Source organism: Triplophysa dalaica, chromosome 10 (genome assembly GCF_015846415.1).
Source record: "Triplophysa dalaica isolate WHDGS20190420 chromosome 10, ASM1584641v1, whole genome shotgun sequence".
Classification (NCBI taxonomy): domain Eukaryota; kingdom Metazoa; phylum Chordata; class Actinopteri; order Cypriniformes; family Nemacheilidae; genus Triplophysa; species Triplophysa dalaica.
In genome coordinates this window covers 21085814-21103612 of record NC_079551.1, presented here as the reverse complement: position 1 = coordinate 21103612, position 17799 = coordinate 21085814, and the positions used below count along the sequence as shown (strand labels likewise).

Sequence of the window (17799 nt, the reverse complement as noted above, 5' to 3'; positions counted from 1 at the left end):
CTATTACTGTGTTGAGACTTATTTAAGCTTAAATAATGGGAAGTTAAATATACACTAGTAAATGTTTAATATGTTATAAAAGAAGAAAAAGATGTGAAGAGTAATTTGTAAACAAGTTAAAAAATCTAGGTCTTATAAATGTAAGAGAATCCCGAAGATGTAATAAAGAAATTATAGTTATTTAGAACACCTATTTGATAATATGGTTTATCGTGATAATTGATTTGCACAATTAAATATAATATGAATAATTCTACATAACATATAAGCATATTTGTTTACATTTCTCTGAACTCACAGAACCTTAATACTTATCAGCCAGTAAAGATTAGGAATACTTGAACACAACCTTTGCTTCTGGAGAGCAACTGTAAACAAAACCTATGACCATCAATATATTAAAAATTGTATGACGCTGAAAGTGTTACTTTTAAAACAGCTGTTCAGGATGCAGACCCATTGCTAATGTGCCATCTAACTGACTTTTAAATCAAGCTTGACACCATTTTAAAAAACCGAACGTAACGTTTTTGTCAAATAACCACTTGCAGTTAATCAAATGTACATACTGATGTGTGCAATGTCGACAGCTTCCTCGAATAAAAACACACCCAAAAGCGCACTCTTAAAAATAATTGGGTCATTTGCAAATTGTTGTTGAGCATCAAAGCAACGGACTGACACAAAATTCTCACAAATTTAGCTACATAAGTCCTCATTATCTGGCAACCGTCACTTGGAATTGGTTTGATGAGCATTGCACAGATTGTACTCTCTGAAAACAACAGCCACACTGCCATTTCTTCATGTAGGCTATAGGTTTTAATTGAAAGTTTGCTTCACTGTTCAAAAACAAATGGCTTTGTTGGATGTTTTATGCACACAAAAATGACATGCATAAGTGTGCAAGTTAATTGTTTAATCCTCAACAACATTTGAATACACAAATATTAAGTACACAACATATATCATGCAAACATCCATGTTATCTACACTCCAGGGGTTAAGCCCTTTCCCCCACTCCCCTACAAAATCTCCTGGCTAAGAATCTCTTCATAGATTAGGGAATAGGTAGCTCTGTAAGAGCCAACAGATGGAGAGCCAAATTTAGTAAACCATTAGCTGGCAAAAAAGCAATATCCCCCTCCCTCCTCTTCACTCCTAAATCCTCACACACAAAAGCCGAGGATTGCTGTGCTGTTTGCAAACTTACATTGAAGCTCAGGCGGAATCTACTAATATTTTAATGCATTTGTATGCCAAATGTGGAGAATTGAATGATTCAATAGATTACCGATAAAAAATCGTATTCATTTATTTGAACGGGTTGTTTGGGATAACTGCAGCCCTCTTATTTGCAGTGTCTCAATGTAATCCTTTATGTAGGTTTTAGGCTTCTGTGGTCTTAGTACCTGCATTATGGTACAAAGTAGATGTATTGTAGTACTGTACATGTAAAGACACCCCAATTTTGTGAGATTTGTTAGCCGTGTCTTCATATCCGGAGGTGTCGGGGGGAAATCAAACAGTCTTTTATTATGATTACTGTATGCAAAATGAATATAACAAACTAGCTATAGCAAACTGATCTACATCCTGAACACAGCCGTCTTTGTTGCATACCACAACCAACATGTGCTTTGACATGACTAAGGTTGGGGGGAGGAATTTCATAAATATTCATTGATAACCATAGTAATACACAATTATCAAATGCCATTATGTAGAAATTCTTGTTGAACGTCCTAGACATTTGCTAGGGATTGCTTTAGTATCTGGTCAGAAATCAAATTGAGTGTGTGCAGACTTAATTTAGCATGTTGTTTTATTTTAAGAATTTGCAGAGAAATAAACGTAAAGCAAAATGTTTAACGGATATAATAGTAATACTAGAGAGCAGAAAAATACTTAAACATAAAGAGGAAGACTTTTGGAATGACGTTTTCTCTAGGATTAAACTGAGCTGTGAAAGTGTGGACCACAAGTGGTGAAGGTTTGGCTGGTTTTGTCATCTTAAAACGCACTCCCCCTCTCTCTAAAAGCTTAAAAGACATGTCAGCCAACCCTGTGTTAGCAAAGCCAATGACTGACAGGCGGAGAACATTTATTGCTGGCTAGTTTTCTGATTGATGTCCTGTTATTATTTCTCAAAACACACAAAAAAATCTGAGCTCTGCTGTGTCAATCACTTTAAAAGACTTTGAACATCTATATTTAACAACGGGCAGATTTACATTTCAAACACCAAATGAGATTGAATTTGAGGATCTTGATTGTGTCAATTATTTTTGTAGTGTTGTTTTCCCACAGAAACACAGGATAGAAACAACATATTTGTCTATACCTTCATTTTTTTACTAGTATACATTACATTAAAGAGAACGTGAAGATATTTTATTTTCCATAAGAAACTTGTCACTCATTTTCTAAATTTTTGCATCGCAAAAATGACTGTCGTTATTCTTACCACGGTAGTTAAACAATAGATTAAAACATAAGTGAATACAACACAAAGTTATGCCCAGAAATGTGTTTTCATACAGTAAATGATGTGTGGAAGTATTTATCAGCATTTAAATATCCTTTTGGTTGCCAATCCCCTTTCACACCTTCCTGTTTCCACAAAACTTCTGATTGCGTTTAAAATGGACTTTAACCTATATCCACCCCACTCTGTTGACATAGAGACATTTGTATTCACCATTATTTGCATCACCTTACAATGTGGTAGCATGTGAAGTGTTGCAACAGTTTAACCGCTTTCCTAAGCATAGGGTCTGTTGCCATGGCAAAATACTGAAATGTTCTGCCTTCACCTGCCATTCAAAGCAGTTTTTAATGTACTGCATTCTTGGTTCAGGCACTAAAAACTATACGACCAGTATAAACTATAGAAAAATCATTTATAGTATTAAGGCCAATGTACGCCCACTCTTATTCAACTGTATTGCTTATTTGTTTAAATGTAATTTTACAAGTATCATTTTACTTGAAAAATGTGATGCATGTTTTAATGGTTTGTCAGATTCAAAGATTTTCACCCTAGTAATGTTCGGTACGGAGTGAGGCTTTATTCTTAATTTACTTTCTAACCTTTATCATTGTCTAGGAACAACTAGGAACCAAAAAGGGAGGATTTCCAAAAAGAATACTTTTAATGAAAAGTCCAAAAGAAACAATGTAATAAATACAGGTAGTCCAACATGTAGGTACAAAGCCAGCAAAATAACGTAAACAGTAGACAAGACCATGAACAAGGGACAGGCTGAGTATTTATAGTGTCCAGTGATGAGGCTAATGATGGGCAGGTGCGATGATTACAAACACGGACAGATGCAGGAGCGTGATGGGAAACTGAGTCCATGGGGGAACACACGAGAAAACTGGCATGGAAACAGACGGAACGTGACAACATGTCTAACCTTTATTATGATGTCCAGAATCACACACTGTGGCAGTATAGGTATTGCATTACTTATCCGTTGGTGATTTCCGGAAATACTATCAGGGCCTTTAAGGCTAGCAAAACAATGCAAAGGAAACAAGAGACTGTTTTTGAATGGATGTCAATTGAGGAGATACTGTTCATTAAGCTTCATGTTTTTTGTGTGGAAAAAATGAAATATAGTTTTGCGTAAGGAGTCATTTTGCAACATTGCCCATTCATTTCTATGGGGATATATCTGACCTCTGGGGTGTAGGGTACACTTTTAAAAAGAAAGGTGCTTAAAAGGTTCTTCACGGGGATGCTATAAAAGAACCATTTTTTCAGTCAAAGGTCTCTTTTAATTTAAAAAAAATCGGAACAACATTTTTTTCACCACAAATAACCTTTTTAAAACAGAAAGGGTTCGATGTTAAAGGTTCTTTATGGAACCAAAAGATTTGTATATGGCATCAAAGAACCTTTTGAATCACCTTGTGTATTAAGGTCTCATATTGTGTGTTTGGGACACTCGTGGTAAAGAGAGTAAAGACAATATATATAATATAAACTGAAATTGTAAATGTTTTACTTTTTAGTCCTCTATCATCGCGTGGTCATAAATGGCAAATTTACTTTACACCGATGGCCATTTGTACAGTACACTTTCTGACTGCTTTTGTGAAGAAACTCTGTTTGAAACTTTCTCTACTATTTGAAATTCGCCCACAGATACAGAGGTTGCCATCTCCTCATATCTCTGACACTACATCCTCCATGTTTGCATTGTCATGTGAGACGCGTGTTCTCTGACCTATGATGTTCTTCCAGCTAAGGAAAAAATTGTTTAATGTATATCAGATACGCATGAAAAGGCCCTTCTTACCGCTTTCGTATATTTTCTATATATATATATATGTTTGAATTTGGTGCCACCTCATCTCTCATGACCTCATAAAAGTGTTTATTTTATGCACACTGCAGAATCCCTTGTAGTGGACCTTCCGGGTGTTTTTTTCTTTTTGTATCCTGATTCTGCATTTACTTATTTCACATATAAGTTTTCGCATGTTGTGTTTTAGGAAAGTAGATGTATGGTGTCTTGACTACAAATATACACAATGTTCTTGTAAGGTTTTTTCATTGTTCTGCATGTGTTGGTGCTTTTTTAATAATCAGTTAAAGGACTTAAGAGATTATAATTGTTATTAAACACATGAAGAACTCTTGACTCTATAGTATAGACTAAATTAGTCAAAGCCGTTTTGACCTGTACACCACAAAACTATTACTGTGTTGAGACTTATTTAAGCTTAAATAATGGGAAGTTAAATATACACTAGTAAATGTTTAATATGTTATAAAAGAAGAAAAAGATGTGAAGAGTAATTTGTAAACAAGTTAAAAAATCTAGGTCTTATAAATGTAAGAGAATCCCGAAGATGTAATAAAGAAATTATAGTTATTTAGAACACCTATTTGATAATATGGTTTATCGTGATAATTGATTTGCACAATTAAATATAATATGAATAATTCTACATAACATATAAGCATATTTGTTTACATTTCTCTGAACTCACAGAACCTTAATACTTATCAGCCAGTAAAGATTAGGAATACTTGAACACAACCTTTGCTTCTGGAGAGCAACTGTAAACAAAACCTATGACCATCAATATATTAAAAATTGTATGACGCTGAAAGTGTTACTTTTAACAGTGAATATATATATATATATATATATATATATATATATAAATACATACATACAAACATACCTATACATATACATATACATATACATATACATATACATATACATATACATATACATATACCACTATCCAATACAAACCAGTGATGGGTCGAAAAGGTACAAAATCAGCCTTTAGGTCATAAAATAACATTTCCCAGGTTCTTTCAACCCAAACTTACTGGGTTGTTTTAACCCATTTTGTTTTAACCCATTTTAACCCAAGGGATAGTTCACCCAAAAATGAAATATCTCTCATCATTTACTCGCTTTCAATAGATTTCAAACCTGTATACGTATTGTTCAACACAAAAGAAGACATTTTGAAGAATGTGAAAAACAAAATAGTTTGGGGCACCATTGAATAGTAGTTTTTCTTTGGTAGTCAATGGGTGCCCCAGAAATCTTTGCTTGAAAATATTTGTCCATGTATCTTTTTTTTTGTATATAGTAGAACAACAGAATGTATACTTGTCTGAAACATCTTGGGTGAGTTAATGATCCCTTTAAAGTACAGCATTTTATGTTAGTACATAAGAACAAAAAACAGATCATTACTCATTCCTATCATTACTCTCTAGTTATTCAAAATCTGTATAGATTGATTTGTTTGGTTGAACAAAAAGATACTTGGATGAATACTTGTAACCAAACAGTTCTTGGACCCCATTGACTACCATGGGAAAAATTAAGATGGTGGTCAAAAGTGCCCCAGAACTGTATCTTAAAATTAGCTTCTTTTGTGTTCAACAGAACAAAAAACATAAAGTACTTTTTCCTACTATGGAAGTCAATGGGGTCCAAGAATTGTTTGGTTCAAAATATATTTCTGTGTTCATCAATACTAAGAAATGTATACAGATTTGGAACAACTTGAAGGCGAGTAAATGATGGCATAATTTTTATTTTTGGGTTAACTATCCCTTTAAACGCTTTAACATTTAAACTCTGTATTTATTTTGAACATATGTGTTGTACACTGTAGGTTTAAAGTTCGTCGTGGATTTAGGGTCAAGAGTGTAATGACATGCAGATACTTGAAATTGTACAATACAACAACACATACTGCATATGTACACAATAGCTACAGTGAAAACATTTTCTTATGAAAGTTAAGAAAAAGCAGTTAAAGACACAATGCAAAGTAGGACCCATCTTTGTTGGCAAACACTTGTTTAAGCCTGACTGACATCTATATGGGAAAGGATGCCTTGCATACTGTACATGCAAGTGTGAAAGCGGTAAGGCCAAAAGCTCAAGAGACAAATATTGGTCAAAAGGATAGGAAAGTTATACAAATACATTTTAAGCATCTTGCCAGAGTATCAGGTCTGTTCGTTTTGACTAACTGTCTACAAAGGTGGACATGCCATTTGTTGTGTAGAAATGTACAGAGATGTGAAAAGAAAATGTTAAACCAAGGTTTGGCAACAAGGACAATCAGACAAGAGCTTGACAAGGGGGAAAAAAACTTAATGTCACAGCGACAGCACTGTAAATAGACTGAAAATGAGGTAAAGAGAGGAGATAATGACTGCTCTTCATCTTGAGTTTCGTGTCATTTTGCTCCCAGCGAGAAGTCAGAAGACGTAGCCATTTTTTTTCTCATTCCTCCGACAATCTACTCTTTGGCTCGGCATGACTCATATACCAATGCTTTTCATCCTTTTTAGAGGTGATCACAGGTTTGCATCTCATCCGACAGTCCTAAGAGGGCTTCTAGGTGGGTTAGAGCGCCCACTTGTGGTTGTACCTTAATATCTTCAATAGGTTCATCTAATATTACAACAATACCTGAGATTTTTTAGTCAGTTTACTGAACATGAGGTTAATTAAAAAAAAAAGGATTTTAGAGTAAGACATTATTTATTGTTAAGCATTCAAATCATTGGTGCTTAATAACCAATATTTATAGCCAACCATTAGAGGTGAATTTTACTTGAAGCTGATCTATATCTGTTTGTGATAGTGGCTGCAGGGGGGTCCGACACACCCCACCATGATATCCAAACCACTCCATTGCTTGTTTCAAAGCCGGGACGCCGTACTGCCGAGTTACCTATGAAAATAAAAAACATTGCATTTTAATGAGTCAAATCTATCAGTTTCTCAAAGACACAATCCGTTGTTTATTCGAAGCAATATCTTTATGATCAATTAATTATATTAACTGTTATTTGGTTAGTTGTTTTTAATTAGTTTTTTTTTTTAAAGCTTATTTGCACTACGGTTAACATCTTTCTCATGGCCTTTGTTCGACAGCTCCTTTGGGGGAAGGGTTGCTTCCAATGTTTATCATGCCTACATAGCAGTAAATGTAGCTGTGGTATAAATGTGCCATGTTGCCATGGTGATGTGATGCTCACTGCTGTGTTGGGTTCGATGAGGCGATACTGGAGCTCTCTGGCCTCGTCCCAGCGACCTGAAACGCACAGCTGTGCCAGCTCGCACACCTGCTGACCCAGGACATTTGCGAGGGCACACACGCCTCCAACGGCCCCTACAACAAACACACAGGCACTTAAATGTCACATTAGTGCAATATCGCCGGTGTTCGTGCAACTTGGCCTGGAATGACCACGTGGAAAAAAGGAAAATTTGAAGCTGCTGCTTTTTTGATTGACAAACTACAGACTGTTTGAGGTTGATTGACAGGTTGGCTCCACCCATGCACATAAAAATGGCAGAGGAACTCACCACCCCCAGTTTCTGCGTGTCACAGATATTTGCTTGTGTATATTAATTGACAAACTTGGTGGAAAATCTCCCACCAGCTGACATTTGATCAACAGTAATGTTTCCAAACAAGTTGAAATTGCTTCATATTCTCTACAGACATAATATATATACAGCCATGGAAAAAAATTGAGTTCCAAATTTTGATTAAATCATTATTTCTAGATGTTTCGTGTCCATTCCAGTCCAGTGTCTGTTGAATTTCAATAAAATCAAATCTCATACGGTAACAGCAGTGTGACCGCATGACAAGACACATGAAACTGTGATTAAAAATGACGTAACAATCTTTTAAAAGTATTTCTGTAAATATGAACTTTGCAATAGTTCTGACAGAATACAGAGCCTATTTTCTGTTATTTTGCTCTTATTTATTTTTACCTTTTTCCCATTTTTGTTTTAATTATTATCTTATTATTAAATGTACGTATTTGTCTTATCCTACGTAGAAAGCATGATAATAATTTAAAGATGCAAAACATGTTGAACACATCATGCAATCTGTGACCAAGCTAAAATATAAAGATGCGGAAGAAATTGAGACCATTTCATAAGGATTTTCAGCTTTTCTGAATTTACCATTTATTGGTATGTGTTTAGGTAAAATTATAATTTTTGTAACAATATAATATATAATATATAACAATATTCCTCCCAAATTAAAAATAATAATAATATTTCTACTTGCATTTATTTGCAAAAAATTAAACTGGAGAAACATGAAATCAAATGATAGTTAGACAGTTCTTACCTACGGAGTACGCAGCCATGAGGAACCCAGCTGATCCCGCAAGCACCTGGAAACCCTGCGATCTGGTTTTGTGCACAATCAGAGCTATTCTTGTGATCTATCAATTATCAAAAAGCGTATTAAGGTGATAGAAGAAAGTGAAAATAAAGACAGAGATGGTGAATATAAAAACAGAACTAATGCTGTATCTTAACGTCTGCAGTGATTTCAGGTGAGTAAGTTCTGGTATAGTTACTGTATGAGGAGACACTCGGCTTGACTGCAACGATAACAATTGAACTCAATATTGTTAACTTGTTTAATATTGTTGGGTATTAAGGAGGGAAGAACTGGGGTGTCAACAGCGTGAGCACTTACAATCCCTAAAATCCTAATTTTGTTGTGCTGGTTTATGCATGTTTCAGATAACGTAACACATTGGGATGAATTACATTAGTTGTGTATTTTTTGCACTGCTGGCATATCTAAATGTGATTCTAAAAATAAAAATATCCAAACAGATTTTCTAAACTCTCTCCCCATCTGTCACTGATTAAAGACACATGGCTTGCCCTAAACCCATTGGTTGAACAAATGTTGTAGAACGACGTTTTGATAACACCACAAAGCCACAGTAATATTAATACTGATGCACTCCAAATTGGGGTAAATGATACCAATATTAAATCAATCTTTTTTTATTCTTGGTTTGTGAATAAAACAATTAAATAAATATTATATATTCACTTACATCACCACCACTATCTTTGAGGCCGACAATATTTGGATGCTGGGAAAGTTGAATGATGGCATCCAGAGGCAGGTCGAGACCAGTGTTTGCTGGCACGCTGTACAAAACGACTGGAACTGAACTGGAATCTGCCACCTTGGAAATGACAAAGACAACAGTGCATTTAATAAAAACACAATGGAGAGAAGCACTGTTGATGATGTGCTTTTTTATTATACAGTCTACAATCAATAGAAACATCCACAGCTTTACTGACGACTACCTGAGCGTAGTGGTTTATAAGAGCACGGCTGTCCATACGACCGCGGTAAAAACATGGTGTTACCACTAACACACATTCAGCACCCGCATCTGCCATTCTTTGGCTCATTTGGATCGTTGCCCGTGTGGCTACAAGAATAGACAAAAAGCAATATAAGAGCAAGGCAAGGTTTGATGGTGTGCCATCAGGCAGGTTTTATCGAAATTAAAATAGAGACACTAAAAGACCAAGAACAAGACAGAAGAGTTTGAACCCAGATCCAGATAAAGACCAGTAGCTGGATTAATTTGTCTGTCCTCTTTAAATGCAAACCGTAGAAATACTGCCGTGTTTATTTTCGATACTCAATAGGTGAATATTGCCCAGAGGGGAACCTTGTGTGTATTTCTCATTTGAATTTAGTTTTTTCCCACTAGACTGAACTACATATCGCTGCTGTCATTCTTAAACCTTGTATTTCGTGATTTTCATTTTTTGCCATAAACGATTATTATTAGTCACCCTTTATGTTTGCTACTGGGTTTTGTAAAAAATCTAACAAATAAAAAAGTATTAGAAAGTGTTTTGAAAAAATGGTATTTAATCAATGAAAAAGTAGTGTTGTTCGCTGATTTCCTGAAAAACTGAATTTGGAGGTTCCAGAAGGACAGTAATTGTTGCCTGTAATTTAGTTTATAATAAGGTTGTAATTCATCAGTATTGTGCGCAACAAGCAGTTATAGTGAGAATTCATATTTACTTTTAGGTCTCTATTAAAATAAGAACAGAAAATACACACACGCAAGCCCAAACACTTAATATTAGGCTACTTAGAACTTTGGCTGCTTATAGAAGCTGTTTTTATTTCTTCAGATTTTTGTTAAAAGTTTTCCAGCTGGTATATTCTAATAGTGTTCCTTTCTTAATATTGCTGCTAGAAACTATTGCTTTTCTTTATTATTAACTTTATTATTCTATATTTGAAAGCTATAATTTAAAGTGTTGTGTATTTTGGTAAATAAAAATTTAGTTGTTGGAAAATCAACTTACGATGAATCATAATTCTACAATGTAGCGATACAAATCGAATCACATATTTCAAAACAAATTTTTAACGTTTAAAGCCGTGTTCAGACTTAACTTCTTTTTTGAAGCTGCTAGTGTCTGTTTAGCATTACAATCCTATGGAGTAAACCAGAGCATCTTTTAAATGCCAGGGGCGGCGTCTTTTTCTGCAGCTCATAGGGTCTTTTGATGAAAAAAGATATACTTTTCTAAAAAAAAAAACTACGACAAGCTCTTTTTTCACAGATTATCAATGACAGAAACATGTTGTTTCCTTAACATGCGAGGAACGTGATTGGTCGAGAAGGCTCAAGCTCGAAAAAATGTATGGCGGCAGAAACACCCATTGGAGCATAGTTTTGTATAAATTTTCACTTTCAACAACTTCTGATGCATTTCTCTCGAGAAATTATTATTGTGGTTTTTAAATATGGTATTTAGTTATTGCAAAGATGCTCTGTTTATAATTCAAGTAGACTTCCGTTACGCTGTCTATCTGTTTCTATCGGTTGCCTTCGTGCACAGACGCTGCCTCCAAAGTCGTAGCGTTCGGGTGCTATTTTTTTAACCTCAGCCGGCGTTTTTATTTGACTAAAAAAGTGCCTTTGTCAACTAAAACTGTTTTCAAAATGTGTTTTTTAAGCAAACCGCATTTAATCAAATACCGCTTAACTCCATTCCAAAATTTATGTTACAAAAATCAAACCGTGCATGAGGGTTAACAGAGGGAGAATTTTTTTCTGGCAAATCTCGTCGTATTCCTTGACCCCAAATTTTTTAAATCTAGTGTCATAAAACATGGTTATTAATAATCCAAGGCACATTTATGTGCTATCAAGATGTCTCATGACCATTACCATGAAGGCTCCAGCGCTGATGATAATAGCAGCACATGTTTATGTAATAAATAGATTAAATAATCAAACATGTATTGCTGCTGACCATGACACGAGACATAAGACTTACATTCACAGCCAGAACCAGCCATGACTAACTTGTCTTTAGGCAGGGCCTGTCTCACTTTCTTCACCACCTCAACCCGTTCCTCGGGTGTCAGGTATGGGTATTCTCCATTAGAGCCCTGCACTACAAGACCTGTTGATGACAAATAGAAGCAACAAATATGAATATTTATAAAATCTTGAACATTAATCTTTAAAATGGAAATAAAGCCATTTTAAATTGCCATTAGAATTAAAATGTTATGATGTAGTTTTCATAAAAGCCCGCTAGGTGACGTCCTCTAAATGGTGTTATGATGGACTTTAACCTGTAGCATGACATGAGATTTATTGGCTCACTAACACATGTTAACTATTGTCAACATGAATACGGGTCACACAAAAATTCACATTACAGTAAATATTTCACAAAAGTTAATTGGTTTTAAGTTAACATTTCATTGCACATGCTTTTGGTTGTGCCTTAAATTTGATGGCAGAAATAGATATGTTTAATGTTATCTGATCAAGTAAACCCACCTCTGAACGGTATGTCAGCATACTTCTTAAGATTGTCAGTGAGTCTCTGATAGTCCACATCTTCACTGTGAGTGAATGGAGTGGCGATGGGAGGATAAACTCCACTGATGTCCAGTCTTTGAACTACTTTTTGACTCACACCTCTCCATGTTAAAACGGATGATCTTCTGCATGCAACACTGACATTTCGGAGTGTAAACATGCTAAGGGTTTTGATTCTGTAGAGAAAATGCGTATGGTAAACGTAAACCTGTCATGTGCTCGCAGTTAATAATCAACACTGTTATCAAGTCTAAATATTGACAAATATTTGGGTTGGAAGAGCGAGTCTCTGACTAAATTGTGGACAGTTTACACGATAAATGTTTTATTTAAATAAACCTATTGCAACAAATACCTCAAGGAACATTTAATGAGTATAGAAGTGGATGTTTTGCAAAATATGTTTGTATATTTACCTGCAACTAAATATGATATATTAGCCTGGGCAACAGCTTTAGTAGGTTAGGGTTTTAGATTCTACTGCACCGTATAGTTTATAAATAAATTCAAAACCCCCCAAAATCAATTAATAAACAATAAAGTGAAGGAAACTTAGTTTTGCGCACTGTACCTGGTTGATGCAGATGTCCAAAGCTTTCACAATCGCCAAGTAGTTTATCTGAAAACTATTCAAAACGGAAACAATGTAGCAGCTCTGTCTACATCGCGTTTATGACCCAGACTATTGTAGCCGATTATCAGTTGTTGTGACAGTAGTGTGGGACGGGCAGCACGTGGTCACATTTACGGGCATGCGCGTTACCTCCGCTCTAGGTCGTGCTCGTGTCAGCAAGATCAATATTAAAACACCTCATTAATATTAATAAGTTTCTCATTCATCGTCAGCCAATCAACAAGCCAGCCGGGGCTAGAGGCCGAGGCGCGTCATATTACGTCATCAATCATCTTTAGGTTTACATGTAGCCTACTTTAACTAAACAATTAAATTTGTTGGACAAAGTGAACTATTCCAAGCAAGTCGAACGTTGTTACAAGTAAAAGTTTTATCTTTTTTTGAGCACTCTTTCTGGTGGGCAGGTATAGCACACGTACATACAATATAGTAACTGTCGTCATTTTTGTAAAATGAGTATTGTCTCTCACACATTTATTTTTTATTTGTGTTGCCTGTGCCTTGTCACTCTTTTAACCTGTATGTGCAACGGAAGCTTCTGTCACTAAGACAAATTCCTTGTGTGTCACAAGAACACTTGGCAATAGAGCTCTTTCCGATTCTGATTCAATTTTGCCTAATCCAAATGTAGTTTTCAATTTATTCTTCACCGTATCCTCCATAAGATGCAAAATAATGTTGTTGACGAAACTTTATTAAATTGACCTGTTTGCAACATATGTACTGATATGAAATATTTAATCTGTATTATCACATGACTGTATCACTATTGTGATGCATACATAACCAGAAATGACAAATTATTACTTTTCAAACATATCCCAACATGGCAATAACAGATGCACTGTATTCATCAAAAACTGTACTTATCAATACACCATTTTTCAAAAATGAGTAGCACAAGATCAAGATGATCTCCTGCAAATATTTGAGATGTAACAGATATAGACAGGTAAATAAAGTATTTATATAATAGACATATAATTAAAAACTGCTGCTTTTATACAAAGAGTTTCCTTATAATACATTTAATGAGTATTGAAGTCGATGTTGTTACTTCCACTTCTGGTTGTGCATATTTGTTACATTTATGGAAGTTAAATACATTAAAGCACGAGAATGTTCACTTATGTTTTGTTTTAACATCATGGTCTTTAATTAACACATACAACAACTTTCATTCATACAATAAATTAATACAGTATTCATCACATTTGGAAACAAAAAACAAGTAAAATGTTTACAAATAATAACAAGAAAATGTGGATAAAGCATGTCACAGATGCAAGGAAAATTTCATGAAAACTGACTAACATTAACAGTACTTTACAAGTGTATTTTCTCAAATGCACTGGACGTCACAATAACATCACTAAAACATTTCTTTGTACATATTTATGATAGTATCCATAGTATTACCGAAGTGTTTAACTCTTTCGTAGTTGGAATTAATTACTACAATATCAGGACATATATATATATATAACCTCTTGTTTTACTTATTCACATTAAAACAAAGGTACAAAGGGCTGTTTTAACTGAATAACTGTGTGAAATATTTTATTAGTGTTAGGGTCAGAAAAAAGACTGATGAAATAAGTGGTCCGACTGAAATTGGCAAATGACACCTGAAAAATATGAAAACAGATATCAAACACAATTATCACTCATAAATCCTCAAATAAATTCAGTTTTCACCAAAAAACGTGATTGGAGCACTGGTTACCTTCATCTATTCCCAGAAATAACGCAGATACCAGATGGTCTCATTCTTCAGCTGAGGTCCAAACAGAGGGTTTATTTGGGCCAGTATCGCTATTAACCAGCTGCAATCACATTGACACAATCACAACATTGAAATGGATTCTATAGTGTTTCATATTTATAAGGAATTATAGTATCAAGACAAAAGGCAGAGATGAATTGAACCAGTATCCAGAGTAAACATTATGATTGGCTAGTATTTATTCTGCAGAGTATAAAGCTCATAGCACATAATGACATCCAGTGATGAACGGATAGATGCTTGCAAAATACTTCATAATATACATAATACATAATATCAAAAGACAAAATAGTTACGTATTTTGTTCAACATCATTCCAAACGGTTGTTTTATACTCACAATAAATAGCAGCAAACCGCAGTCAGCACCAAACAGGTTATGATGACACTGTATAAAAAATATATATTTTTCAATCACAAATCAACACAGGTGCGATATCATGAATATAATAAAACTGATATATGAACGAATTCATGTGTTAAGAGATGCATCGGCACAGATAAACGGGCTCGGCCTCTTTCAGCATCACTTACCCTCTGTTGGGTCCTTTCGGTACCAAAAACGGGGCAACAACTCCCACTAAACCCCACAGCGTGGTGAAGCAGATCATAGGCAACGCCACCGAGTGATAAACCATCGCGACCTGTTTATGAAAATAGTACCGATTGGGAAAGAAATCAGTTTTTATTCAATTCTACGGCTCAATTCCGCACTAATCCTGCGCTCACGCCTGCCGCTTCCTGATTGGGGGGTTGGATTTGTACGACCGCACGCTATTGGTTAATAACGGCTGTCAATCAATCGAAAATCTAAGACGGAGTATATACGTCACACGTCACTCGCTGCGCAGACCAAACGGTGGGAGACCTCCAATTATCTCGAGGTTTTGCGTTAATATGCTGCTATATTTTATAACAGCAAATCAATTATTCTTATTTAAAACACAAATTGAGATTAAAGTTCGGGGAATGGCAAATGTTCATTACTAAATGGGACATGAACATGCTGGTGATATATGACATAAACAAAGGTCAAGATAATTTATTGAACAGTTTTTAAACACGCGGAGTCTGAACCAGATATTGTACCGTTTATATATAAGCTCTTGTATTTCTGAGAGAAGTGAATATCGCAGAGCTTCCCTCAGTTTGTAGCCTATATTGCGGAATGGGGCAAAATAAATTTAATTACATACAATAACAGTCTATTTTTTATCAAAACAGCGGTGAAATGAATATCAATGTACATGTGACAACATTTTCATTCACAATTGCCCATGTTGTGAATGTAAAACAAAACAAAACACTTAAACATCGAACAAAGAAACTAAGTTGAAGGAATGGTAGCCTATAGAAAAAAACTTCTGCAGAAATGATCAAACACTACCATCTAGTCGGACTTTAAGCGAATTGCATTCAGAAATCTTTGCACCTTTCACATACGATAATCAAATTTCATAATTCATGTTATATAATAGATTTATGTCAGGTTATAGGTCAAGGTATTTCAATGTTTGAAGTAATTTAATTTATTTAAGTGAAAGTGACATGTTTGTCAGGTATTGTGACCCATTCCCGAAATGTGACACCTGCTTTGAACCCATCCAGAGAGTAGTGAACACAGGTACACCCGGAGCAGTGAGCAGCTAACCCTGCAGTGCCCGGAGAGAAAAGTAGGGGCAAGGAGGCTTGCTCAAGGGCACCTCAGTCGGTACCCACAGGCACTGAGAATTGAACTGGCAACCTTCTGGTTACTAATCCTGACTCTAACCATTAGGCCACGATTGCCCTATCGTTCCAATTCTTATCCAAAATCAATACATAATGTAGATAATTTAATATAATTATTCATTTATCATAAATACATTGCATTGCCTGCACTGAAAACTTTTAGGTGCTCTGTCAAATTAGGAGCACAAGATGGCTGAAAAGCATACAGTATCTTTGAACAGCTCCAAGTGTGACTATGGCATCCGTATGAAAATACAGAAGACATCATAAAACGCATGAATTAACACCCGGTTACTTTATCAGGAGCACAGGTACAAGTGCACAAAGCTGTTCGATTTCTTATGTAGATCTCCTTTTTTAGACACAGCCGGTAAAGAGAAACATAAATTATGAAACTGAATGGTCTTGAGTTATTAAAAGACAGAAAAATACAAAATGGAACAAATTATTGGATCTATTGTGCCTTTTTTATTGCCCTTTGTACAAAGTCAGTAGTTTCATGTAAGTGTTACAAAAAATCCCCTGTAAATGTATAGATAACTTTCAGACATTTTTAAACTTCTGCTTCATGTGTGTCACCTATTGTGGCAAAAATTGAGGAATGATACACATTATGGAATGAAAAAAACGTACAGATTTGGGCACAAAAATTGATGTCATGAGTGTATGTCTCAATGGATAGGACAAAGCTTTATAATGTACACATGCAGCCCGCCAGGATCGATTATAGGATTTCAGCTAGGTCTTTAGGGGTGGTCAGTGCTCTGTAAAGATATGATATGGTCGGTGTCATAAATACGAAGTCTAGTTGATTTTATCAGCTTTAAAAACGGCTTGGAACGCCGCACAACCATTCAGAATTAAGGACCAGTTGGACCCTGCTGCGCCCTCCCCTCCGCAATTGCTTCTTGTCTCTCTCTACTATCCTCTCCAAAAAGGCAAAAAGTCGAAACAAAAAGAATCAAGGACCAGCACTAATTGTTTTGTCTTTGGCTGAGTGTGTCGTCCTGACCCCATGACTTCTGAGGGGGAACCCTGGCAACAACACACTCTTTTTGTCTGTCACAATATGAGAAGGTAAGAGAGGCTGTGCCTTGAAGACTGGCTTTGGTGGGAGAGAGCGCCTTAAGGGGCTCCTGAAACCTCTCGGTTGGCAAACTAACAGCAACGCAAAAGAGGCCGGAGACTGACATGCCCCCAGCCTGCCTTGCCGTCGTATACGTTTTGCCCACCGATGCCATGGTGACTTGACATGGCCTGGTGGGCAATGCCTTAAGAGTGGAAGCAGTGGACGGGGAGAGATACCCAGCATAGCTCCATATCTCCGATCTCTTGTCCCTTTGATGTTTGAATACATATTTCATTGTGGGATGAAGACAAGAGTGGGATACGGCCGCTTCCATGTCATAGAGATCTCTTCATG

At 35.7% G+C, this 17799-nt stretch overlaps 2 protein-coding genes across 2 annotated transcripts; both read right to left on the bottom strand.

Moving 5' to 3' along the window:
- Positions 1 to 6066: 6066 nt before the first annotated feature.
- hoga1 (4-hydroxy-2-oxoglutarate aldolase 1) lies at positions 6067 to 12967 on the bottom strand. Its single transcript, XM_056758252.1, has 8 exons — positions 12798 to 12967; positions 12185 to 12402; positions 11670 to 11798; positions 9660 to 9787; positions 9398 to 9532; positions 8668 to 8764; positions 7547 to 7680; positions 6067 to 7239 (listed from the first exon to the last, which is right to left on the bottom strand). The coding sequence occupies exons 2-8, from the start codon at positions 12384 to 12386 to the stop codon at positions 7090 to 7092; spliced, it is 975 nt and encodes a 324-aa protein (XP_056614230.1). The 5' UTR covers positions 12387 to 12402; positions 12798 to 12967; the 3' UTR covers positions 6067 to 7089.
- Positions 12968 to 13565: 598 nt separating this feature from the next.
- On the bottom strand, positions 13566 to 15403 carry atpv0e2 (ATPase H+ transporting V0 subunit e2). The gene is made up of 4 exons (XM_056758255.1): positions 15180 to 15403; positions 14986 to 15033; positions 14587 to 14686; positions 13566 to 14488 (listed from the first exon to the last, which is right to left on the bottom strand). The coding sequence occupies exons 1-3, from the start codon at positions 15281 to 15283 to the stop codon at positions 14593 to 14595; spliced, it is 246 nt and encodes an 81-aa protein (XP_056614233.1). The 5' UTR covers positions 15284 to 15403; the 3' UTR covers positions 13566 to 14488; positions 14587 to 14592.
- Positions 15404 to 17799: the final 2396 nt, after the last annotated feature.

Excerpts from the sequence above, each read along its gene's own strand:
- hoga1 (XM_056758252.1), bottom strand. The coding sequence starts at position 12,386 with ATGTTTACACTCCGAAATGTCAGTGTTGCATGCAGAAGATCATCCGTT. Across the intron at positions 8,765-9,397 it reads TCAAAGATAGTGGTGGTGAT|ATCACAAGAATAGCTCTGAT; the intron begins GTAAGTGAATAT and ends GATAATTGATAG. Across the intron at positions 7,240-7,546 it reads TCATCGAACCCAACACAGCA|GTAACTCGGCAGTACGGCGT; the intron begins GTGAGCATCACA and ends TTATTTTCATAG.
- atpv0e2 (XM_056758255.1), bottom strand. The coding sequence starts at position 15,283 with ATGGTTTATCACTCGGTGGCGTTGCCTATGATCTGCTTCACCACGCTG. Across the intron at positions 15,034-15,179 it reads CCGAAAGGACCCAACAGAGG|TGTCATCATAACCTGTTTGG; the intron begins GTAAGTGATGCT and ends TTTTTTATACAG. Across the intron at positions 14,687-14,985 it reads GCGGTTTGCTGCTATTTATT|CTGGTTAATAGCGATACTGG; the intron begins GTGAGTATAAAA and ends ATGTGATTGCAG.